The sequence below is a fragment of the Pseudophryne corroboree genome, chromosome 5, assembly GCF_028390025.1.
Source record: "Pseudophryne corroboree isolate aPseCor3 chromosome 5, aPseCor3.hap2, whole genome shotgun sequence".
In the NCBI taxonomy this organism is placed as follows: domain Eukaryota; kingdom Metazoa; phylum Chordata; class Amphibia; order Anura; family Myobatrachidae; genus Pseudophryne; species Pseudophryne corroboree.
In genome coordinates, this window is record NC_086448.1 from 576400122 (window position 1) to 576423749 (window position 23628).

General features: G+C 48.3%; 1 protein-coding gene across 7 annotated transcripts in view; it reads right to left on the reverse strand.

Moving 5' to 3' along the window:
* Positions 1 to 23628, reverse strand: part of ZNF236 (zinc finger protein 236) — a 531150-nt gene that overhangs the window by 359532 nt on the left and 147990 nt on the right. For all 7 annotated transcript variants that reach the window (XM_063923335.1, XM_063923337.1, XM_063923334.1 and 4 more), the window contains exon 8: positions 2722 to 2793. In XM_063923335.1, coding sequence (XP_063779405.1) covers positions 2722 to 2793 — 72 coding nt within the window. The remainder of the gene's footprint in view (positions 1 to 2721; positions 2794 to 23628) is intronic.

Consider the following 23628-nt stretch of genomic DNA (forward strand, 5'->3'; position numbering starts at 1 on the left):
TGGTATAATCCCCATGGTCCTTTCAGGAACCCCAGCATCCACTTAGGACGATAGAGAAAATAAGAATTTACTTACCGATAATTCTATTTCTCGGAGTCCGTAGTGGATGCTGGGCGCCCATCCCAAGTGCGGATTATCTGCAATACTGTACATAGTTATTGTTAACAAATTCGGGTTATATTGTTAAGGAGCCATCTTTAAGAGGCTCTTTCTGTTATCATACTGTTAACTGGGTTTAGATCACAAGTTGTACGGTGTGATTGGTGTGGCTGGTATGAGTCTTACCCGGGATTCAAATTGCCTCCCTTATTGTGTACGCTCGTCCGGGCACAGTACCTAACTGGAGTCTGGAGGAGGGTCATAGGGGGAGGAGCCAGTGCACACCACCTGATCTGGTAAAAGCTTTACTTTTTTGTGCCCTGTCTCCTGCGGAGCCGCTATTCCCCATGGTCCTTTCAGGAACCCCAGCATCCACTACGGACTCCGAGAAATAGAATTATCGGTAAGTAAATTCTTATTTTCAAAGAACACTATCCTGAAAGATTTTATTTTTATGCTTTTAAATGCATCTAATGTAATGTCATGTGATCTGCAGGCGTTGTGATTCTACAAACCTCAGAATGCTGTGCCAGGGACACCTGCAGAGCCAAAGGTTGTCAAGCCCTGATCTGAATGCATGCAGTTCAGAGCCAATGAAGTGGAGAACTGCATCCTGCTTGGTGCATTTAATGTGCAGTTGCACTGGAAAGTGAACACAATTACTTTTACCTTTCCTGTCACTTCACCTGCTGACTAGACTCAACCAAATACAGCATGTGTGCGTTTAAATTGGACCATAAATATCTAAATTATCCTTTCCTCAAGAAAAAGACATCAATGTTATTTTTCAGTTATTTGCTCTGCTTGATGCACTGTCATCTTTAAATTATGTGCAATGTGTCTGCCCCTGGGGCACTAAGGAACGCAGGCCAGATATTTTGCTTTCCAAGTAGAAGGGCACTTTATGCATATGTTTTTACATATTTTAAGTGATTCTATCCAACAATATTTTACAGTTTATTGTTTTTGTAACTGATGTTTCTTATTTTATTTTTATTAAACAGTATTATTTTGATACATGAGATAGATTTTTGAAGTACAGAACTTGTTAACGTGCTCCTCATTTTGCTTTTAGTGCAACTATTTTGCAACTTGTCTGGTTTACTTTTTAGGGGGAAATTAAATTTTGCTCTGCAATTTTTTTCGTGTCTGAGCAGACCAGAAAATAAATCCGATAAATATTGTGTTATCAGGTGCCTGAACCATGTTAACACAACAGTCAGTGAACTTTTCCTGGATTCTATGGAGGGAATTCAATTAGCCATGATGTTTTCTCATGGCCAATTAATTCGCCCCTATCTATTTATCCCTCAATTATCCCTGATAAACAGGCGTGTGGCGCATTTTATGGAGAATTATGTTTCCCCTGCCTCAGGGTTTCACTGAACCTGGATGTTTTCAGGAGAAAATTATTTTTTTTCGGGCGATCAAACTGGATTGTCTGCCAAAAAATTAAAAAATAATCAGAGACACATCAGGAAAAATAACAAAAAAATAAGTTTTTCGTTCCCGATTTCTTCTCCACTAATTTAATTCCTGCAATATGTTAACACTTGATAACAAGGGAAATTTATTGTGCCAGAAAAAAGGGCTCTAACTGAACAGCCCTGGGCATTAAAGCCATAGGCTACTACCTTTCTTCACACCTGGGTTTTATTGAATCTCCCCAAACAATACATACTTTTTTCACTTTCCCCTAAAGAACCTTGCCCTATATTACAAACACCAACTGACTGGTAAATGTTCAGATATTTTATAGACCATTTTATTCTTTGAAATATCTGTACTTCTTAGGGTGACTTCTGTATTATGTAAATTTCTAACATGAATATCGTGCTCTTAATTGTCCCACAGTACACAGATTCAGAACCTTCACATGTATACAGTACCACATAATAAAAATGTTTTAATAAGAGTAAGGAATGCTACTGATAACACTGAATGGAAGTGGTCACTTTTGGTTCTAAAGAACTATTTGAACTAAAAAAATACTTTCTTTTATCAATCCTTACAGAGTTTTTACACATTCTGTTTTGTGCTAATAAATTGGTATAATCATATTTATTTGGAAGCTATGTATCTACAGCACAAGACTCACAAGTCATCCAAAATACAATCTGCATTTAAGCAAGACTGCCAACAAACAAACTAAAAAAGAACTAAACAACAACAATAATTGGATAAGACATCATATTATTTAAAGGCAATCTTAAATCAGGTTGATTTTTGTGGTATAGTTCTCATGTAATCTAAATGCAAATTTAAATAGGTATATTTTCTGAATATTGTGTTCCAAGATAAAACACTGTCTAGTAGCAAGACTGTTCCACAATGAATAAAAAGAAATAAGGTGGAATTTGCTATTAAGTGTATAAAGAAAACTTGATAAAGAGCTATTTAATTTCATTATTTTATATGATTGCAAGTGTATCTGAATGCTCCTGGAAAGAATGGACTATGCAATGACTGATTGTAATAGCTGTAAAAAAAAATAATCACAGCATAAAAGTCCATTCTTAACACATCTTGGAAGATACAAAGCCTAAGATTTATAAACTTCCTTGTGAAAAGTACATGTGTTTTTCTTTTCCATGTCTTATTTAGCAAAAGGAGTTCCCTTACATTTTGCCACTTATCATCAGGTGACTGTTGCAGAAGGTTTGTATCTGGCATTGTTGATGGTTGTGATGTATCCTTTAGAAAAGATAAAAATGGATCGGTCACTGAAAATCAGAAATGTACTATGGAGTAAAATTAATAGCCTGGGACTTTTCAGAGATTTAGGCGCCAAAATGTAAAAGGCAACCTAATTTGGGCCACACAGGATTCAATTAGAACAATGAATCCACGTTTGCATAAATATGTCACATTAAACAAAGCAACCATTATTAATTAACAATCTACTTAAAATATTCTTCTTTAGTATATCTTCAGAGGCAAACCTGGGCTCAAACCTCTATTACAGGTTGAGTATCCCTTATCCAAAATTCAAAATCCCACATTTTTGGGTCCCCTACTGAGATAATGACATATATAATATATCTGTATTGCCATTGCTGCTTACCCCTGACTTTATGGAATAACTTCACAGATTATACAGGAACAGATACAACAAACAGTGACTACACTAGAGACTAGACTAGACTAGACTAGAATACAATACAGAGCCTCTCCCAAGCTTTCCTACTGTGTAATGGAGACAACAGGTACTATTGTTGGTTGGAACAATAGATTATAAATGCTATTCCCTAGTTTTCCAGTATATAATAACGAGTTTTATGGTAAGAACTTACCTTTGTTAAAACTCTTTCTGCGAGGTACACTGGGCTCCACAAGGAATGGACAATGGGGTTTAGAGTAGGATCTTGATCCGAGGCACCAACAGGCTCAAAGCTTTGACTGTTCCCAGAATGCACAGCGCCACCTCCTCTATAACCCCGCCTCCCTGCACAGGAGCTCAGATTTTAGTTAACCAGCCCAATGCAGTAGCAGGAAAAGAGACGACAACGGTTAGTAGCCACATACACCACACTCTCACGACAAGAGAAGTGTCAGCGGCTAATGTCATACCAACCCGAAGAAGCTAAGTGCGTCAGGGTGGGCGCCTTGTGGAGCCCATGTACCTCGCAGAAAGAGTTTTAACAAAGGTAAATTCTTACCATAAAACTCGTTTTCTGCTGAGGGGTACACTGGGCTCCACAAGGATTGGACAATGGGGATGTTCTAAAGCAGTTCCTTATGGGAGGAGACGCACTGTAGCGGGCACAAGAACCCGGCGTCCAAAGGAAGCATCCTGGGAAGCGGCAGTATTGAAGGCATAGAACCTTATGAACGTGTTCCCAGAGGACCACGTAGCCGCCTTGCACAATTGGTCAAGGGTCGCACCACGTTGGGCCGCCCAAGAAGGTCCAACAGACCGAGTAGAATGGGCCGTGATGTGAGCAGGAGCTGACAGACCAGCCTTCACATAAGCATGTGCAATCACCATTCTAATCCATCTGGCCAGGGTCTGCTTATGAGCAGGCCAGCCACGTTTGTGAAATCCATACAAAACAAAGAGAGAATCAGATTTTCGAACAGAAGCAGTTCTCTTCACATAGATACGGAGAGCCTGTACCACATCCAAAGACCGCTCTTTGGGAGACAAATCAGGAGAGACAAAGGCCGGAACCACAATCTCCTGATTAAGGTGGAACGAAGAAACCACCTTAGGCAAATATCTGGGACGAGTCCTAAGAACCGCCCGGTCACGGTGAAAAATCAGATATGGGGAACTACAAGACAAGGCACCCAGATGCGACACTCTTCTAGCAGCGGCAATAGCCAGCAAGAACACCACCTTAAGGGAAAGCCACTTAAGGTCAGCTAAACCAAGGGGCTCAAATGGAGGCTCCTGCAACGCCTCCAAAACCACCGACAAGTCCCAAGGAGCCACAAGCGGGACATAGGGAGGTTGGATACGCAACACACCCTGAGTGAAAGTATGAACATCAGGTAAAGTCGCAATTTTTCTCTGAAACCACACCGACAAGGCAGAAATATGAACCTTGAGGGAGGCCAGACGCAGGCCTAAATCTAGGCCCTGCTGCAGAAAAGCCAAAAGTTTGGCTGTACTAAACTCGGAAGCGTCATAATTATTAGATGCGCACCAAACAAAGTAGGAATGCCAGACCCTATGGTAGATCCGAGCAGAAGCTGGTTTCCGGGCCCACAACATAGTTTTAATGACCTCTTCAGAAAAACCCTTAGCCCTCAAGACGGAAGCTTCATGAGCCACGCTGTCAAAGACAGCCGGGCTAGGTACTGGTAGACACAGGGGTCCTGAACAATGAGGTATGGGCGTTGTGGAAGTAGAAGTGGACGCTCTGACGATAGGCCTTGCAGGTCTGAGAACCAGTGCCGTCTGGGCCACGCCGGAGCTATGAGAAGCAGATTTCCTTTTTCTTGCTTGAACTTCGGAGTTACCCTGGGCAGGAGTGACACCGGAGGGAACACGTACGGCAGCCGAAACCTCCACGGCTCCGCCAGCGCATCCACGAATGCTGCTTGAGGATCCCTTGTCCTTGCTCCGAAGACCGGAACCTTGTGATTGTGTCGAGACGCCATCAGATCTACATCTGGAAGACCCCACTTTTCCACTAGGAGTTGAAACACTTCTGGATGGAGGCCCCACTCGCCGGCATGCACCTCCTGACGACTGAGAAAGTCTGCTTCCCAATTCAGGACTCCCGGAATGAATATTGCCGATATGGCCGGTAGATGGCGTTCCGCCCAACGTAGAATCCGTGAGACTTCCTTCATTGCCAAACGGCTTAGAGTGCCGCCTTGATGATTTATGTAAGCCACTGTGGTGGCGTTGTCCGACTGTACTTGAACAGGACGGTTCTGAATTAAATGCTGGGCCAGGTTCAACGCATTGAAGACTGCCAGCAATTCCAGAATGTTGATCGAGAGGAGAGATTCCTCCTTGGTCCACCGACCCTAAGGGAGTGTTGCTCCAGCACCGCGCCCCAACCTCTTAGACTGGCATCTGTCGTCAAAAGGACCCAGTTGGATATCCAGAAGGGACGGCCCCTGCACAATTATTGGTCCCGAAGCAACCTAAGTAGCGACAGACGGAACTCCAGAGTCAATGAGAACATTTGAGACCTGATCCAGTGAGGCAGGCCGTCCCACTTGGCTAGAATCAGCCTCTTGGGGGGGGCGAGAATGGAATTGAGCATACTCCACCATGTCGAATGCTGAGACCATGGGGCCCAGCACCTGCATTGCCGAATGTATCGACACTTGCGGACGAGAAAGGAAGCAATGAATCCTGTCCTGAAGCTTCAGGACTTTCTCCTTAGACAAGAACAACCACTGGTTGTGAGTGTCCATGTCACACACCAGAGGGGCGGCGTTCGCCGCACTTACCCCTGCGTGTCTGCTGGTCGGTGTTGCAGCCTTTGCCTTAGGTGGGCCACGGGCTCCGGCGTCTGGCTGGCGCGGCTCCCGGCGGTACTCCGGGGCATGGGCGCCGCCATGACACCCGGCATCATGTGGACGGGGGGCAGGTGACGTCATCAGACTGCTCCGCCAATCCAGCGCTGGCGGGAGATTCAAAGTCAGACGCCGGACAGAGCTTCAGTGCCTGAATATCGTCTTTCCCGGACGTAGATGCCAGCGCTCTTGTTTCCGGCAAGGATCTCTGCAGTTGTACTCCAGTGTCTCCGGCATTTCCAGTCTGCCAGTTCGCTGCACCGGTTCCAGTGTACTCAGCGGCCGGTATATCTCTCTGCGGTCCAGTCACCAGTGCTCCTAGGAATCAGCGTGGCTGCGGGCCTAAATCACCGTTCTCAAGTTCTACAAATTAACAGCGTCTAAAACCCCTGCACTTTAATTCCTCACATCATCAGCGTCACAGTCACCGTTCTCAAGTTCTACAAATTAACAGCGTCTAAAACCCCTGCACTTTAATTCCTCACATCATCAGCGTCTCTGTCACCGTTCACAAGTTCTTTAACCATCTGTGCCTCTATCATTATTTATAAGTTATCAGTGACTTTCAAACATCACCCACAGTTTTCTCAGTTACCAGCATCTCTAATCCTGCTCATAAAAACCCTTCAGTGGGTCTGGACATTTCCCTCATTTATTCCTTTTGTCATTTGACTTTAAGTTGTTTTCCCTGCAATAAAACTCTTCAATATTTCATCAAACTCCACTGTCAGCGTCCTGTATGAGGAAATCCTATATTAGGCCTCCCCTTTTCCGGCTCAGTTGTGGTTCCTCTTCCCAACCATCGGAAGAATCCCCGAGTTCACAACACCCTCAGTCTAGGCTAGTGACAGTATACTCAGGCCACATGGACCCGGGGAATCGGAACCCAGAGGCAAGTGCCATGCAGGACCTGGTTTCCCGAGTACAGAGTCAGGAAGCAGCACAGAATCAGGTGATGCATTATCTCCAGGAGTTATCTGACCGGCTGGATCAAATCCAGACTTCGCTGGCTTCAGTGGTTCCAGCTCCAGTTCCAGTATCCGCTCCAGTGGTTGTCTCTGGCAATGTTCCCTCCTTGTCTGGAACCAGGTCACGCCTTCAGCTTCCCACTCCTCCTCGTTATAACGGGAATCCGAAAAATTGCCGTGGATTCCTCAATCAGTGTGAGGTACATTTCGAACTCCTCTCACATAACTTCCCTACTGATCGGTCTAAAGTGGCATACATTATCTCTTTCCTTGAGGGTTCAGCGTTGGAGTGGGTGTCACCGTTGTGGGAGCGATCTGATCCGTTAGCTTCTAGTTATACCAACTTCATGGCGTCATTCCGAAGGATCTTTGATGAGCCTGGCAGGACGACTGCTGCCTCAGCTGACTTGCTCCGAGTTTGACAAGGCTCTCGTACAGTGGGACAGTATGTAATTCACTTTCAAACTATAGCTTCTGAACTGAGCTGGAATAATGATGCCCTTCGGGCTGCTTTTTGGAACGTGCTCTCGGATCGTTTAAAAGACGAGTTGATTACTAGAGATTTGCCAGATTCCTTGGAACAGTTGATCTCACTCTGTATAAAGGTGGATCTTCGTATGCAAGAACGAGATGGTGAACGTAGTCGGTCAGACCGGTTGAGACTCCGATCTCTTCCTTCTAAGCAAACAGTCAATTCCAGTCCAGACGAACCCATGCAGATTAATCGGTCTCGGCTGTCTCCAGAAGAGCGTCAGCATCGGCGTGAGGGTAGACTTTGCCTCTACTGTGGAGCCGCAGATCATTTCCTCAAGTCTTGCAAGTCTCGTCGGGAAACGGGCAGTCTTAGCTTGTTCTGGAGAAGTCAAGCTAGGGGTTGTTTCTCAATCTTCTCAGACAGTGGACTGTCTACTTTCTGTATCTCTGTTTTCTGAGTCTGAAGTCAAAACCGTTAAGGCACTGTTGGACTCAGGAGCTGCGGGGAATTTTATTTCCCTTTCCTGCGCCCAGAATCTGGGTTTGAAGTTACAGTCGGTCGAACGACCTATTACGATAACTGCTATTAATGGTACCCAAATTCCTAATGCTCTGATTACAAGTCGTACTATGCCAATCAAGCTGCAAGTGGGAGCTTTGCACCAAGAACATCTGGAGTTCCTTGTGATTCAGGAGATGTCTCACGATCTTGTCCTTGGTCTTCCCTGGCTCAAGCTTCACAACCCTCATGTCAACTGGAGGTCGACACAGATAATTTCTTGGAGTCCATTCTGTCACTCGAATTGTCTTACTCCTGTCTACCCGCTTCGTGCATCGTCCAAGTCGGACATAGAGCTTATTCCAGAGGCTTATCGGGAGTTTACAGATGTCTTCTCGGAACAGGCGGCTGATAAGTTACCACCGCATAGACCCTGGGACTGTCCTATTGAGCTCATTCCGGGGAAAATGCCACCTCGAGGTCGTACCTATCCTTTGTCAGTACCTGAGACTCAAGCCATGTCAGAATATATCAAGTCTAATCTGCAGAAGGGATTCATCCGCCCCTCTACTTCCCCAGCGGGAGCAGGCTTCTTCTTTGTGAAGAAAAAAGATGGAGGCCTGAGGCCATGTATCGATTATCGTGGTCTAAACGAAGTCACCATTCAGAATAAGTATCCTCTGCCGCTCATCACGGAGCTTTTCGATAGAGTTCGCGGAGCTCGATTTAAGGGGAGCTTATAACTTGATACGTATCCGACAAGGGGACGAATGGAAGACGGCCTTCAATACTAGGGACGGGCATTATGAGTACCTGGTAATGCCGTTTGGCCTCAGCAACGCCCCCGCCGTCTTCCAGGGATTCATTAATGAAGTCTTTCGGGACATGTTATACCTAAATGTGGTGGTATATTTGGATGATATCTTGATATTTTCGAAGAATCTCTCTGAGCACAGAATACAAGTTAAGGAGGTACTCCTTCGGTTGCGAGAGAACCATCTTTACGGCAAGATTCCCAAGTGCACCTTTGAGGTCCCATCTATTCCATTTCTGGGCTACATTATTTCAGGTACGGAGTTGCGTATGGATCCGGAGAAACTTTCTGCCATTCGGGACTGGACTCAGCCTCTTTCCTTGAAAGCAGTGCAACGATTTCTAGGGTTCGCAAATTACTACCGGAAATTCATAAGGGGTTTCTCTACTATTGTGGCACCAATTACTGCCCTAACCAAGAAAGGGGCTGACCCAAGCCATTGGTCCTCTGAAGCTGTAGCAGCGTTCGCCCAGTTGAAGGCAGCCTTTATGACCGCTCTGGTACTTCAGCAACCAGACTTTCTAAAACCATTCTTTCTGGAGGTTGATGCTTCTATGGTAGGCATAGGTGCCGTACTCTCGCAGTACGCTCCAGATGGGAAGTTACATCCATGTGGTTTCCATTCTCGCAAGTTCTCCCCTGCTGAATTAAATTACACCATTGGCGATAAAGAGCTGTTGGCAATAAAATCTTAAAATCTGCCTTAGAAGAATGGAGATATCTTTTGGAAGGTGCTAAACATCTAATTATGATTTTCACGGATCACAAGAATTTACTGTATCTCAAGACGGCCCAGTGCTTGAATCCCCGTCAAGCAAGATGGGCGCTCTTCTTTGCTCGATTTTCGTTTGTCATTAAGTACCGGGCTGGAACTCTTAACACCAAGGCGGATGCCCTATCCCGTTCCTTAATGGCTTCGGATGAGGAGAATACTGTTGAAAAGGCGTTGATCCTCAGTCCTGTCTCTATTTCTGCGGCTCCCACTGCGTTGGGTCCTCCTCCTGGAAGAATGTCTGTGCCAGCTAAATTTCGACCAAGATTGTTGCAGTGGGCTCACATTTCCAAGTTTTCTGGCCATCCGGGAGTTCAAAAGATGTGGGAATTTCTACGAAGATCTTACTGGTGGGACACTATGAAGAAGGACGTTCAAGAGTATGTCAACTCATGTCCTCAATGTGCTCAGCACCAAATTCTTCGTCTGCCTCCTGCGGGATTGTTGCATCCATTGTCCATTCCTAAGAGGCCTTGGACTCATATCTCTATGGACTTTGTTACTGAACTACCTCTCTCTAAGGGTCATAACACCGTCTGGGTGATTATCGACCGATTCTCTGAGATGGCACATTTTGTTCCGTTGACCGGATTACCATCAGTTTCTAAGTTGGCTTTGTTATTTATTCGGGAACACTTCCGCCTGCACGGGATACCTCTGGAAATAGTCTCGGATCGAGGGGTACAGTTTACGGCAAAATTCTGGAGAGCCCTCTGCATGGCTCTACAATTAAAACTCAAGTTTTCATCTGCTTACCATCCACAGACCAATGGGCAAACTGAACGCGTCAATCAAGATTTAGAGACTTTTCTCCGTGTTTACCTCTCCCCCTCACAAGATAATTGGGTGGAGTTGTTGCCTTGGGCTGAGTTCGCCCATAATCATCTTTATCACTCCTCGACTGGTGAGTCTCCATTTTTCATTAATTACGGATTTCATCCCCAAGTTCCGGAATTGCCCATTTGTCCTCCAGAAGAAGTTCCTGCTGCAGCCTCTACTCTCCGGCATTTCAGTCAAATCTGGAGTCGAGTTCATGCCAACCTCAAGAGAGTTTCTGGTCGCTATAAGTTCTTTGCGGATAGGAAGCGACGGGCAGCTCCTCAATACAAGGTTGGTGACAGGGTATGGCTCTCTACCCGCAATCTCCGGTTTAAAGGTGCCCTCTATGAAGTTCGCTCCAAGGTTCATTGGTCCTTATCCCGTGTTACAAGTCTTGAATCCGGTTGCCTGTAAATTGGGATTGCCTTCCCATCTCCGGATACCAAATTCCTTCCATGTCTCTCTTTTCTTCGCCCTCTTGTTTTGAACCGGTTTCATTCCAAGTCCCCTAGGCCAACCTCTGCAGAGGCTGAAGAGGGTACGGACTTTGAGATCAAAGCTATTCTTGGTTCTCGCTATCTTCACAAGAATCTACAGTATTTGGTGGAATGGAAAGGCTTTGGGCCCGAGGAAAGGAGCTGGGTCAAAGCTACTGAAGTTACGGCTCCCCGACTGGTGCGGATGTTCCATTCCAGACATCCAATAAAACCTGGAAAGTGTCCTGGGGCCACTCCTGGAGGAGGGGGTACTGTCACACACCAGAGGCGGCGTTCGCCGCGCTTACCCCTGCGTGTCTGCTGGTCGGTGTTGCAGCCTTTGCCTTCGGTGGGCCACGGGCTCTGGCGTCTGGCTGGCGCGGCTCCCGGCGGTACTCCGGGGCATGGGCGCCGCCATGACACCCGGCATCACGTGGACGGGGGGCAGGTGACGTCATCAGACTGCTCCGCCAATCCAGCACTGGCGGGAGATTCAAAGCCAGACGCCGGACAGAGCTTCAGTGCCTGAGTATCGTCTTTCCCTGACGTAGATGCCAGCGCTCTTGTTCCCGGCAAGGATCTCTGCAGTTGTACTCCAGTGTCTCCGGCATTTCCAGTCTGCCAGTTCGCTGCACCGGTTCCAGTGTACTCAGCGGCCGGTATATCTTTCTGCGGTCCAGTCACCAGTGCTCCTAGGAATCAGCGTGGCTGCGGGCCTAAATCACCGTTCTCAAGTTCTACAAATTAACAGCGTCTAAAACCCCTGCACTTCAGTTCCTCATGTCATCAGCGTCACAGTCACCGTTCTCAAGTTCTACAAATTAACAGCGTCTAAAACCCCTGCACTTTAATTCCTCACATCATCAGCGTCTCTGTCAACGTTCACAAGTTCTTTAACCATCTGTGCCTCTATCATTACTTATAAGTTATCAGTGACTTTCAAACATCACCCACAGTTTTCTCAGTTACCAGCATCTCTAATCCTGCTCATAAAAACCCTTCAGTGGGTCTGGACATTTCCCTCATTTATTCCTTTTGTCATTTGACTTTAAGTTGTTTTCCCTGCAATAAAACTCTTCAATATTTCATCAAACTCCACTGTCAGCGTCCTGTATGAGGAAATCCTATATTAGGCCTCCCCTTTTCCGGCTCAGTTGTGGTTCCTCTTCCCAACCATCGGAAGAATCCCCGAGTTCACAACACCCTCAGTCTAGGCCAGTGACAGTCCAATAGCGCTCCCAGGTGCACCATGCTCTGAGCAGGGACCAGGGAGGATTTCTTCCAGTTGATGAGCCACCCGTGGGCTTGTAGAAACCGGACCGTCATATCCAGATGACGTAGGAGAAGTTCTGGGGAATTTGCCAGGATTAACAAGTCGTCCAGGTACGGGAGTATCCTGACCCCTTGATGGCGGAGTACCACCGTCATCACCGCCATTACTTTGGTGAAGACTCGCGGAACCGTTGTTAAACCAAAAGGTAACACCCGAAACTGGTAATGGAGGTTGCCAATAGCAAACCTCAGGTATTGCTGATGTGACGCTGCTATAGGAATATGCAGGTAAGCATCCTGTATGTCCAGGGAGACCATGTAGTCCCCAGGTTCCAAGGCCAGAACTATAGAGTGAAGGGTTTCCATACGGAACTTGGAAACCTTCACAAACCTGTTCAATGCCTTGAGGTTGAGAATGGGCCGGGAGGACCCATTCGGTTTCGGGACTAGAAACAGCAGAGAATAGTACCCCCGGCCCCTCTGAGCAAGAGGCACCTGTACTACAACTCCTGTATCCAGGAGGGTCTGTACCACCAAATGCAGAGTGTTTGCCTTTGTCTGGTCCGACGGGACGTCTGTCTGGCAAAATCGATGAGGGGGTCGGTTTTTGAAGGCTATGGCGTAACCTCGAGTAACGACTTCCCGTACCCAGGCATCTGAAGTGGTCTTCAACCATTCCTGGGTATACCATAGAAGCCGGCCCCCCACCCTGGGATCACCCAGGGGGAGGCCCGCCCCGTCATGCGGCAGGCTTATCGGTCTTGGAAGCTGGCTGACGGTAAGCCCAGACTCTTTTGGGCTTCGGCTTACCAGGTTTGGAAGTGCGGGCCTGCTTGTGGTACGCCTGACCTTTTGCTTTACCTGAAGGGCGAAAGGGGCGAAAGGACGTACCTTTAGCCTTCAACACAGAAGGAGCGGTATTTGGCTGAAGGCAGTTTTGGCAGTAGCCAAGTCAGCCACTATCTTATTTAAGTCCTCCCCAAACAGAATATCTCCCTTGAAAGGGAGTACCTCCAGGGTTTTTCTAGAGTCCAGATCCACAGACGAGGATCTCAGCCACAATATCCGGCGAGCCAGGACTGACGTAGTAGAGGCCTTGGCTGCTAGGATACCGGCATCCGAAGCCGCCTCTTAAATATATCGAGAAGCTGTGACAATATATGACAAGCATTGTCTAGCATGGTCAGAGGAGATTTCAGCTTCTAACTCCAAGGCCCACGCTTCAACAGCCTCGGCAGCCCATGTAGCGGCAATAGTGGGCCTTTGTGCAGCACCCGTGAGGGTGTAAATCGCTTTCAGACAACCCTCCACACACTTATCCGTAGGCTCTTTTAGAGACGTGACGGTAGTGACAGGCAGAGCTGAGGAAACCACCATCCTAGCCACATGTGAGTCCACTGGAGGAGGTGTTTCCCAAATCTTAGACAGCTCTGGCGCGAGGGGATAGCGAGCCAGCATCTTCTTTTGAGGCACAAACTTCGTACCCGGGTTTTCCCAGGGTTCCTGACGTATATCCACTAGGTGATCAGAGCGAGGTAAAACTTGTTTAACCACCTTCTGACGCTTGAACCTATCGGGTTTCTTAGGAGGGACGGATGGCTCGGGATCATCCATAATCTGTAGAATTAACTTAATAGCCTCCAAAAGATCAGGAACATCCACATGTGAATTACCCTCCCCATCAGCCGTATCTGAGTCAGAACCTGTGGGGTCAGTGTGCGTGCCGTCTTCATCAGACGAGGTGTCAGTGACAGCAGTGGATTGTGAGGAGACAAGCGCTCGCTTAGAGTACCCCTTGGACTTAGTCGAGCGATGGTCAGACTTTCTAGTAGTCAGGGACTGGTTCAACTTCTTTAATTGAGCAGATAAATCGTCCGCCCACGGCGGGTTAGCTGCAGGGACCACATACGGTCGTACCGGCATTGGGGGTCCCATAGGGGGTGTTAGTTTATGAACTAGCATATGCAGAAGCGTGGAAAAAGCGGCCCACGGTGGGTCAGTATGTGCCTCCGTTGCCACAGTCCCACTGGACGGCAAGGAGTCCCCAGAACCAGAGCCCACCGCTGCTATATTCTCCTCATATGGGTCTGTGGCTTCAGCAACACCGGCAGTGTGTTCAGCCCCAGAACCGTTACCCTCAGAAGCAGACATGATATAACTTGCAGTATGAGGTAACACAGTACAATTATCAGCAGCACTATACCTCTAAACCCAAACCCCTGCGCAGTGTAGTCAGCACTAGCAGAGATAAAGGAGAGATATGGTGACTAAATCAGAGAAAAATACGTAATACAGTATATCTTTGTGAAAATCCTATATTAAATAACACCTGACGCACCAAGCCCCCTCAGGTTATAGAATATAGGGATAGCAAGTTGAGTGAAAGACACGAAATGGACAACACTCAGCTATCAAATGCACACACAGAAAGTCACAATTTGCACAATGCAGAGGTTATTACTGACAATAATACTGCACTGGACTAGCTTACACAGCTATATAACAATAGATATAACAGTACACAGTCAGAACTGGATGTATATCACAGGGTAATTGTACTATAAAACCCTGACTGAATGCACTCTTTCTTAACTATCACTGTCTAAAAAGGCAGGTAGAATACTTAAGTGTCATGTAAAGGCACAGCGCTGACAACCAGGCGGCTTTACATAGGAGGATTTGCCCAAGCAGTCCCAGGAACAGTGAGCTGAGGGATAATGGCGCCGCAGACACTGGCAGGGAGTGAGGGAAAGACAGAAATGCAGCTCCAGGGCGGGAACACTTGCTGGAAATGGCGCCCTGGGGCTGGGGAGGGGCTTCAGGTCTAAGGCTTATCCCCCGGCTGGCAAAACCACCGGGTACTGCGGGCGATATAAAAATCGGTTTAGAGAGAAAACCTGACCTGCGCCCATGCCCTGGTGATCTAGTGGGATCGCCTGTACTGCCACAGTGTCCACCGCCAGCGTGTGCGGCCCGCCTCCCACTGACCGCGCCGGATCGCAAGCGGGACGCACTCACCACCTCCCGAAGCACGGCCACGCGATCCTGGAGAGCCCCAGCTGTGTGTGTCTAACGTGAAGAAAACCGGAGCCTCCGCTGTAGGCACCCGGCAACCAGGGCTCGGGAGTGTACAGTGCCGCTGGGAAGAGCTGGAGCTGCAGCAGTGAATATCTCCTGACATTTACTACTGCTGCTGCCCTTGAAGTCTTCACTTTTTCTTCATAAAAAGCTTTTCTTAGGGCTGCCTGGAGCAGCCCCTCTGTTAAGTGCCTGCTTACTGCAGCACCAACTTACAAAACTGAGCTCCTGTGCAGGGAGGCGGGGTTATAGAGGAGTTGGCACTGTGCATTCTGGGAACAGTCAAAGCTTTAAGCCTGTTGGTGCCTCGGATCAAGATCCTACTCTACACCCCATTGTCAGGCCATTTTATAACAGAATCCCACAGCAGTCAAAAGGGATGTTAATCCATTGCTCTCCAGCTATTGTACACCACCTCTATGGTAACCTCATGTACACCATCTACTCCTCGCCTTTCAGATTGTTCTGATGATTCTTTTATAGATGAGTGGATTTTGTAAGCAGGGTCTGCTCTACTAATTGTGCCTGTCTTTAGTTGTAAGTCGAAATAACGAGTTTTATGGTAAGAACTTACCTTTGTTAAAACTCTTTCTGCGAGGTACACTGGGCTCCACAAGGAATGGACAATGGGGCTCCACAAGGAATGGACAATGGGGTGTAGAATAGGATCTTGATCTGATGCACCAACAGGCTCAAAGCTTTGACTGTTCCCAGAATGCACAGCGCCGCCTCCTATATCACCCCGCCTTCCAGCACAGGAGCTCAGTTTTTAGTTAACCAGCCCAATGCAGTAGCAGGAAAAGAGACGACAACGGTTAGTAGCCACAACACCGCATTCTCACGACAGGAGACGTGTCAGCGGCTAATGCCATACCAACCCAAAGAAGCTAAGTGCGTCAGGCTGGGCGCCTTGTGGAGCCCAGTGTACCTCACAGAAAGAGTTTTAACAAAGGTAAGTTCTTACCATAAAACTCGTTTTCTGCTGAGGGGTACACTGGGCTCCACAAGGATGGACAATGGGGATGTCCTAAAGCAGTTCCTTATGGGAGGGGATGCACTGTAGCGGGCACAAGAACCCGGCGTCCAAAGGAAGCATCCTGGGAAGCGGCAGTATCGAAGGCATAGAACCTTATGAACGTGTTCCCAGAGGACCACGTAGCCGCCTTGCACAATTGGTCAAGGGTCGCACCACGTTGGGCCGCCCAAGAAGGTCCAACAGACAGAGTAGAATGGGCCGTAATGTGAGCAGGAGCTGACAAACCAGCCCTCACATAAGCATGTGCAATCACCATTCTAATCCATCTGGCCAGAGTTTGCTTATGAGCAGGCCAGCCACGTTTGTGAAATCCAAACAAAACAAAGAGAGAATCAGATTTTCGAACAGAAGCAGTTCTCTTCACATAGATACGGAGAGCCTGTACCACATCCAAAGACCGCTCTTTGGGAGACAAATCAGGAGAGACAAAGGCCGGAACCACAATCTCCTGATTAAGGTGGAACGAAGAAACCACCTTAGGTAAATATCCGGGACGAGTCCTAAGAACCGCCCGGTCACGGTGAAAAATCAAATATGGGGAACTACAAGACAAGGCACCCAGATCCGACACTCTTCTAGCAGAGGCAATAGCCAGCTAGAACACCACCTTCAGGGAAAGCCACTTAAGGTCAGTTGAACCAAGAGGTTCAAATGGAGGCTCCTGCAACGCCTCCAAAACCACAGACAAGTCCCAAGGAGCCACAAGCGGGACATAGGGAGGTTGGATACGCAACACACCCTGAAAGTATGAACATCAGGTAGTCGCAATTTTTCTCTGAAACCACACCGACAAGGCAGAAATATGAACCTTAAGGGAGGCCAGACGCAGGCCTAAATCTAGGCCTTGCTGCAGATAGCCAAAAGTTTGGCTGTACTAAACTCGGAAGCGTCATAATTGTTAGATGCGCACCAAACAAAGTAGGAATGCCAGACCCTATGATAAATCCGAGCAGAAGCTGGTTTCCGGGCCCGCAACATAGTTTTAATGACCCCTTCAGAAAACCCCTTAGCCCTCAAGACGGAAGCTTCAAGAGCCACGCTGTCAAAGACAGCCGGGCTAGGTCCTGTTAGAAACAGGGGTCCTGAACGAGGAGGTCTGGGCGTTGTGGAAGTAGAAGTGGACGCTCTGACGATAGGCCTTGCAGGTCTGAGAACCAGTGCCGTCTGGGCCACGCCGGAGCTATGAGAAGCAGATTTCCTTTTTCTTGCTTGAACTTCCGAATTACCCTGGGCAGGAGTGACACCGGAGGGAACACGTACAGCAGCCGAAACCTCCACGGCACCGCCAGCGCATCCACGAATGCTGCTTGAGGATCCCTTGTCCTTGCTCCGAAGACCGGAATCTTGTGATTGTGTCGAGACGCCATCAGATCTACATCTGGAAGACCCCACTTTTCCACTAGGAGTTGAAACACTTCTGGATGGAGGCCCCACTCGCCGGCATGCACGTCCTGACGACTGAGAAAGTCCGCTTCCCAATTCAGGACTCCCGGAATGAATATTGCCGATATGGCCGGTAGATGGCGTTCCGCCCAACGTAGAATCCGTGAGACTTCCTTCATTGCCAAACGGCTTAGAGTGCCGCCTTGATGATTTATGTAAGCCACTGTGGTGGCGTTGTCCAACTGTACTTGAACAGGACGGTTCTGAATTAAATGCTGGGCCAGGTTCAACGCATTGAAGACCGCCCGCAATTCCAGAATGTTGATCGAGAGGAGAGATTCCTCCTTGGTCCACCGACCCTGAAGGGAGTGTTGCTCTAGCACCGCGCCCCAACCTCTTAGACTGGCATCTGTCGTCAACAGGACCCAGTTGGATATCCAGAAGGGACCAGGGAGGATTTCTTCCAGTTGATGAGCCAACCGTGGGCTTGTAGAAACCAGATCGTCATATCCAGATGACGTAGGAGAAGTTCTGGGGAATTTGCCAGGATTAACAAGTCGTCCAGGTACGGCAGTATCCTGACCCCTTGACGGCGGAGTACCACCGTCATCACCGCCATTACTTTGGTGAAGACTCGCGTAGCCGTTGTTAAACCAAAAGGTAACACCCGAAACTGGTAATGGAGGTTGCCAATAGCAAACCTCAGGTATTGCTGATGTGACGCTGCTATAGGAATATGCAGGTAAGCATCCTGTATGTCCAGGGAGACCATGTAGTCCCCAGGTTCCAAGGCCAGAACTATAGAGCGAAGGGTTTCCATACGGAACTTGGAAACCTTCACAAACCTGTTCAATGCCTTGAGTTTGAGAATGGGACGGGAGGACCCATTCGGTTTCGGGACTAGAAACAGCAGAGAATAGTACCCCCGGCCCCTCTGAGCAAGAGGCACCTGTACTACAACTCCTGTATCCAGGAGGGTCTGTACCACCAAATGCAGAGTGTTTGCCTTTGTCTGGTCTGACGGGACGTCTGTCTGGTAAAATCGATGAGGGGGTCGGTTTTTGAAGGCTATGGCGTAACCTCGTGTAACGACTTCCCGTACTCAGGCATCTAAAGTGGTCTTCAACTATTCCTGGGTATACCATAGAAGCCGGCCCCCCACCCTGGGATCCCCCAGGGGGAGGCCCGCCCCGTCATGCGGCAGGCTTATCGGGCTTGGAAGCTGGCAGACGGTAAGCCCAGGCTCTTTTGGGCTTCGGCTTACCAGGTTTGGAAGTGCGGGCCTGCTTGTGGTATGCCTGACCTTTTGCTTTACCTGAAGGGCAAAAGGACGTACCTTTAGCCTTCGACACAGAAGGAGTGGTATTTAGCAGAAAGGCAGTTTTGGCAGTAGCCAAGTCAGCCACTATCTTATTTAAGTCCTCCCCAAGCAGAATATCTCCCTTGAAAGGGAGTACCTCCAGGGTTTTTCTAGAGTCCAGATCCACAGACCAGGATCTCAGCCACAATATCCGGCGAGCCAGGACTGACGTAGTAGAGGCCTTGGCTGCTAGGATACCGGCATCCGAAGCCGCCTCTTTAATATATCGAGAAGCTGTGACAATATATGACAAGCATTGTCTAGCATGGTCAGAGGAGATTTCAGCTTCTAACTCCAAGGCCCACGCTTCAATAGCCTCGGCAGCCCATGTAGCTGCAATAGTGGGCCTTTGCGCAGCACCCGTGAGGGTGTGCATCGCTTTGAGACAACCCTCCACACGCTTATCCGTAGGCTCTTTTAGAGACGTGACGGTAGTGACAGGCAGAGCTGAGGAAACCACCATCCTAGCCACATGTGAGTCCACTGGAGGAGGTGTTTCCCAAATCTTAGACAGCTCTGGCGCGAGGGGATAGCGAGCCAGCATCTTCTTTTGAGGCACAAACTTCGTACCCGGGTTTTTCCAGGGTTCCTGACGTATATCCACTAGGTGGTCAGAGTGAGGTAAAACTTGTTTAACCACCTTCTGACGCTTGAACCTATCTGGTTTCTTAGGAGGGACGGATGGCTCGGGATCATCCGTAATCTGTAGAATTAACTTAATAGCCTCCAAAAGATCAGGAACATCCACATGTGAACTACCCTCCCCATCTGCCGTATCGGAGTCAGAACCTGTGGGGTCAGTGGGGGTCATTCCGAGTTGTTCGCTCGCAAGCTGCTTTTAGCAGCTTTGCACACGCTAAGCCGCCGCCTACTGGGAGTGAATCTTATCTTATCAAAATTGCGAACGAAAGGTTAGCAGAATTGCGAATAGACACTTCTTAGCAGTTTCTGAGTAGCTCCACACTTACTCGGCATCTGCGATCAGTTCAGTGCTTGTCGTTCCTGGTTTGACGTCACAAACACACCCAGCGTTCGCCCAGACACTCCTCCGTTTCTCCAGCCACTCCCGCGTTTTTCCCAGAAACGGTAGCGTTTTTTCGCACACACCCATAAAACGGCCTGTTTCCGCCCAGAAACACCCACTTCCTGTCAATCACATTATGATCACCAGAACGAAGAAAAAACCTTGTAATGCCATGAGTAAAATACCTAACTGCATAGCAAATTTACTTGGCGCAGTCGTACTGCGGGCATTGCGCATGCGCATTAGCGACCAATCGCTCCGTTGCGACAAAAAAATACAGAGCGAACAACTCGGAATGACCCCCAGTGTGCGTGCTGTCTTCATCAGACGAGGTGTCAGTGACAGCAGTGGATTGTGAGGAGACAAGCGCTCGCTTAGAGGACCCCTTGGACTTAGGCGAGCGATGGTCAGACTTTTTAGTAGTCAGGGACTGGTTCAACTTCTTTAATTGAGCAGATAAATCGTTCGCCCATGGCGGGTTAGCTGCAGGGACCACATACGGTCGTACCGGCATTGGGGGTCCCATAGGGGGTGTTAGTTTATGAACTAGCGTATGCAGAAGCGTGGAAAAAGCGGCCCACGGTGGGTCAGTATGTGCCTCCGTTGCCACAGTCCCACTGGGGGGCAAGGAGCCCCCCAGAACCAGAGCCCACCGCTGCTATATTCTCCTCATATGAGTCTGTGGCTTCAGCAACACCGGCAGTGTGTTCAGCCCCAGAACCGTTACCCTCAAAAGCAGACATGATATAACTTGCAGTATGAGGTAACACAATACAATTGTCAGCAGCACTATACCTCTAAACCCAAACCCCATGCGCAGTGTAGTCAGCACTAGCAGAGATAAAGGAGAGATATGGTGACTAAATCACAGAGAAAATACGTAATACAGTATATCTTTGTGAAAATCCTATATTAAATAACACCTGACGCACCAAGCCCCCTCAGGTTATAGAATATAGGGATAGCAAGTTGAGTGAAAGACACGAAATGGACAACACTCAGCTATCAAATGCACACACAGAAAGTCACAATTTGCACAATGCAGAGGTTATTACTGACAATAATACTGCACTGGACTAGCTTACACAGCTATATAACAATAGATATAACAGTACACAGTCAGAACTGGATGTATATCACAGGGTAATTGTACTATAAAACCCTGACTGAATGCACTCTTTCTTAACTATCACTGTCTAAAAAGGCAGGTAGAATACTTAAGTGTCATGTAAAGGCACAGCGCTGACAACCAGGTGGCTTTACATAGGAGGATTTGCCCAAGCAGTCCCAGGAACAGTGAGCTGAGGGATAATGGCGCCGCAGACACTGACAGGGAGTGAGGGAAAGACAGAAATGCAGCTCCAGGGCGGGAACACTTGCTGGAAATGGCGCCCTGGGACTGGGGGAGGGGCTTCAGGTCTAAGGCTTATCCCCCCGCTGGCAAAACCACCGGGTACTGCGGGCGATATAAAAATCGGTTTAGAGAGAAAACCTGACCTGCGCCCATGCCCTGGTGATCTAGTGGGATCGCCTGTACTGCCACAGTGTCAACAGCCAGCGCGTGCGGCCCGCCTCCCACTGACCGCGCCAGATCACGATAAAGACAGTGTCCCGCAAGCGGGTCCCACTCACCACCTCCCGAAGCGCGGCCACGCGATCCTGGAGAGCCCCAGCCGTGTGTGTCTAACGTGAAGAAAACTGGAGTCTCCGCTGTAGGTACCCGGCAACCAGGGCTCGGGAGTGTACAGTGCCGCTGGGGAGAGCTGGAGCTGCAGCAGTGAATGTCTCCTGACATTTACCACCGCTGCTGCCCTTGACGTCTTCACTTTTTCTTCATAAAAAGCTTTTCTTAGGGCTGCCTGGAGCAGCCCCTCTGTTAAGTGCCTGCTTACTGCAGCACCAACTTACAAAACTGAGCTCCTGTGCAGGGAGGCGGGGTTATAGAGGAGGTGGCACTGTGCATTCTGGGAACAGTCAAAGCTTTGAGCCTGTGGTGCCTCGGATCAAGATACTACTCTACACCCCATTGTCCAATCCTTGTGGAGCCCAGTGTACCCCGCAACAGAAAAAACAGTTTGCAAAAGAGACCATTCTCTAGAGCACAGCAGAACTCATACCCTTATGGCCAAGTAGACAATACAGCTCCTTCCCAAATGCAGCACTCAGGTGGCAGAAATACTATTGGCTAAGAGCAGCTTTGCTTACTCTGCTCCTCTGAATAGAGGCAGAAAATAAAAAAGGCTTTATGGGCGGTATTCAATTCTATCCGTCCCCTTCCACACCCGTTCTATTTATGCTGATGGGCATGGTATCCTCATTTCTTCTCACTACCCCCGGGGTAGCGAGGCGCCCTAACCCTTTATGCAGCTAAACCTGATTACTATGGGTGCGATATGTGCGATAACGGGCATCACTTTAGAAAGGAGATTGGGCGTGATATATAATACGAATACTGTCCTAAGTGCTTAGTTACCTGCCCTGCACTCCACTTCTAGAGTTCAGAGTAGAAGACAAAACAAAGCTGCCGTCTGCCAATATAACCTTGGACTGAATGCTGCACCAACAGAGTTAAGTTGTGGATGAGAAGAATGGCCAATACAGCTTGATGTGCCAATGTACATGTGGAACAAAGCTGCCTTCCCTGCATCTACACTGGCCTAGCCCTGGCTCCCAGCAAGGCAGTGCAGGCCATTTTATAACGGAATCCCACAGCAGTCAAAAGGGATGTTAATCCATTGCTCTCCAGCTATTGTACACCACCTCTATGGTAACCACATGTACACCATCTACTCCTCGCCTTTCAGATTGTTCTGATGATTCTTTTATAGATGAGTGGATTTTGTAAGCAGGGTCTGCTCTACTAATTGTGCCTGTCTTTAGTTGTAAGTCGAAATAACGAGTTTTATGGTAAGAACTTACCTTTGTTAAAACTCTTTCTGCGAGGTACACTGGGCTCCACAAGGAATGGCAATGAGGCTCCACAAGGAATGGACAATGGGGTGTAGAATAGGATCTTGATCCGATGCACCAACATGCTCAAAGCTTTGACTGTTCCCAGAATGCACAGCGTCGCCTCCTATATCACCCCGCCTTCCAGCACAGGAGCTCAGTTTTTAGTTAACCAGCCCAATGCAGTAGCAGGAAAAGAGACGACAACGGTTAGTAGCCACAACACCGCATTCTCACGACAGGAGACGTGTCAGTTGCTAATGCCATACCAACCCAAAGAAGCTAAGTGCGTCAGGGTGGGCGCCTTGTGGAGCCCAGTGTACCTCGCAGAAAGAGTTTTAACAAAGGTGAGTTCTTACCATAAAACTCGTTTTCTGCTGAGGGGTACACTGGGCTCCACAAGGATGGACAATGGAGATGTCCTAAAGCAGTTCCTTATGGGAGGGGACGCACTGTAGCGGGCACAAGAACCCGGCGTCCAAAGGAAGCATCCTGGGAAGCGGCAGTATCGAAGGCATAGAACCTTATGAACGTGTTCCCTGAGGACCACGTAGCAGCCTTGCACAATTGGTCAAGGGTCACACCACGTTGGGCCGCCCAAGAAGGTCCAACAGACCGAGTAGAAT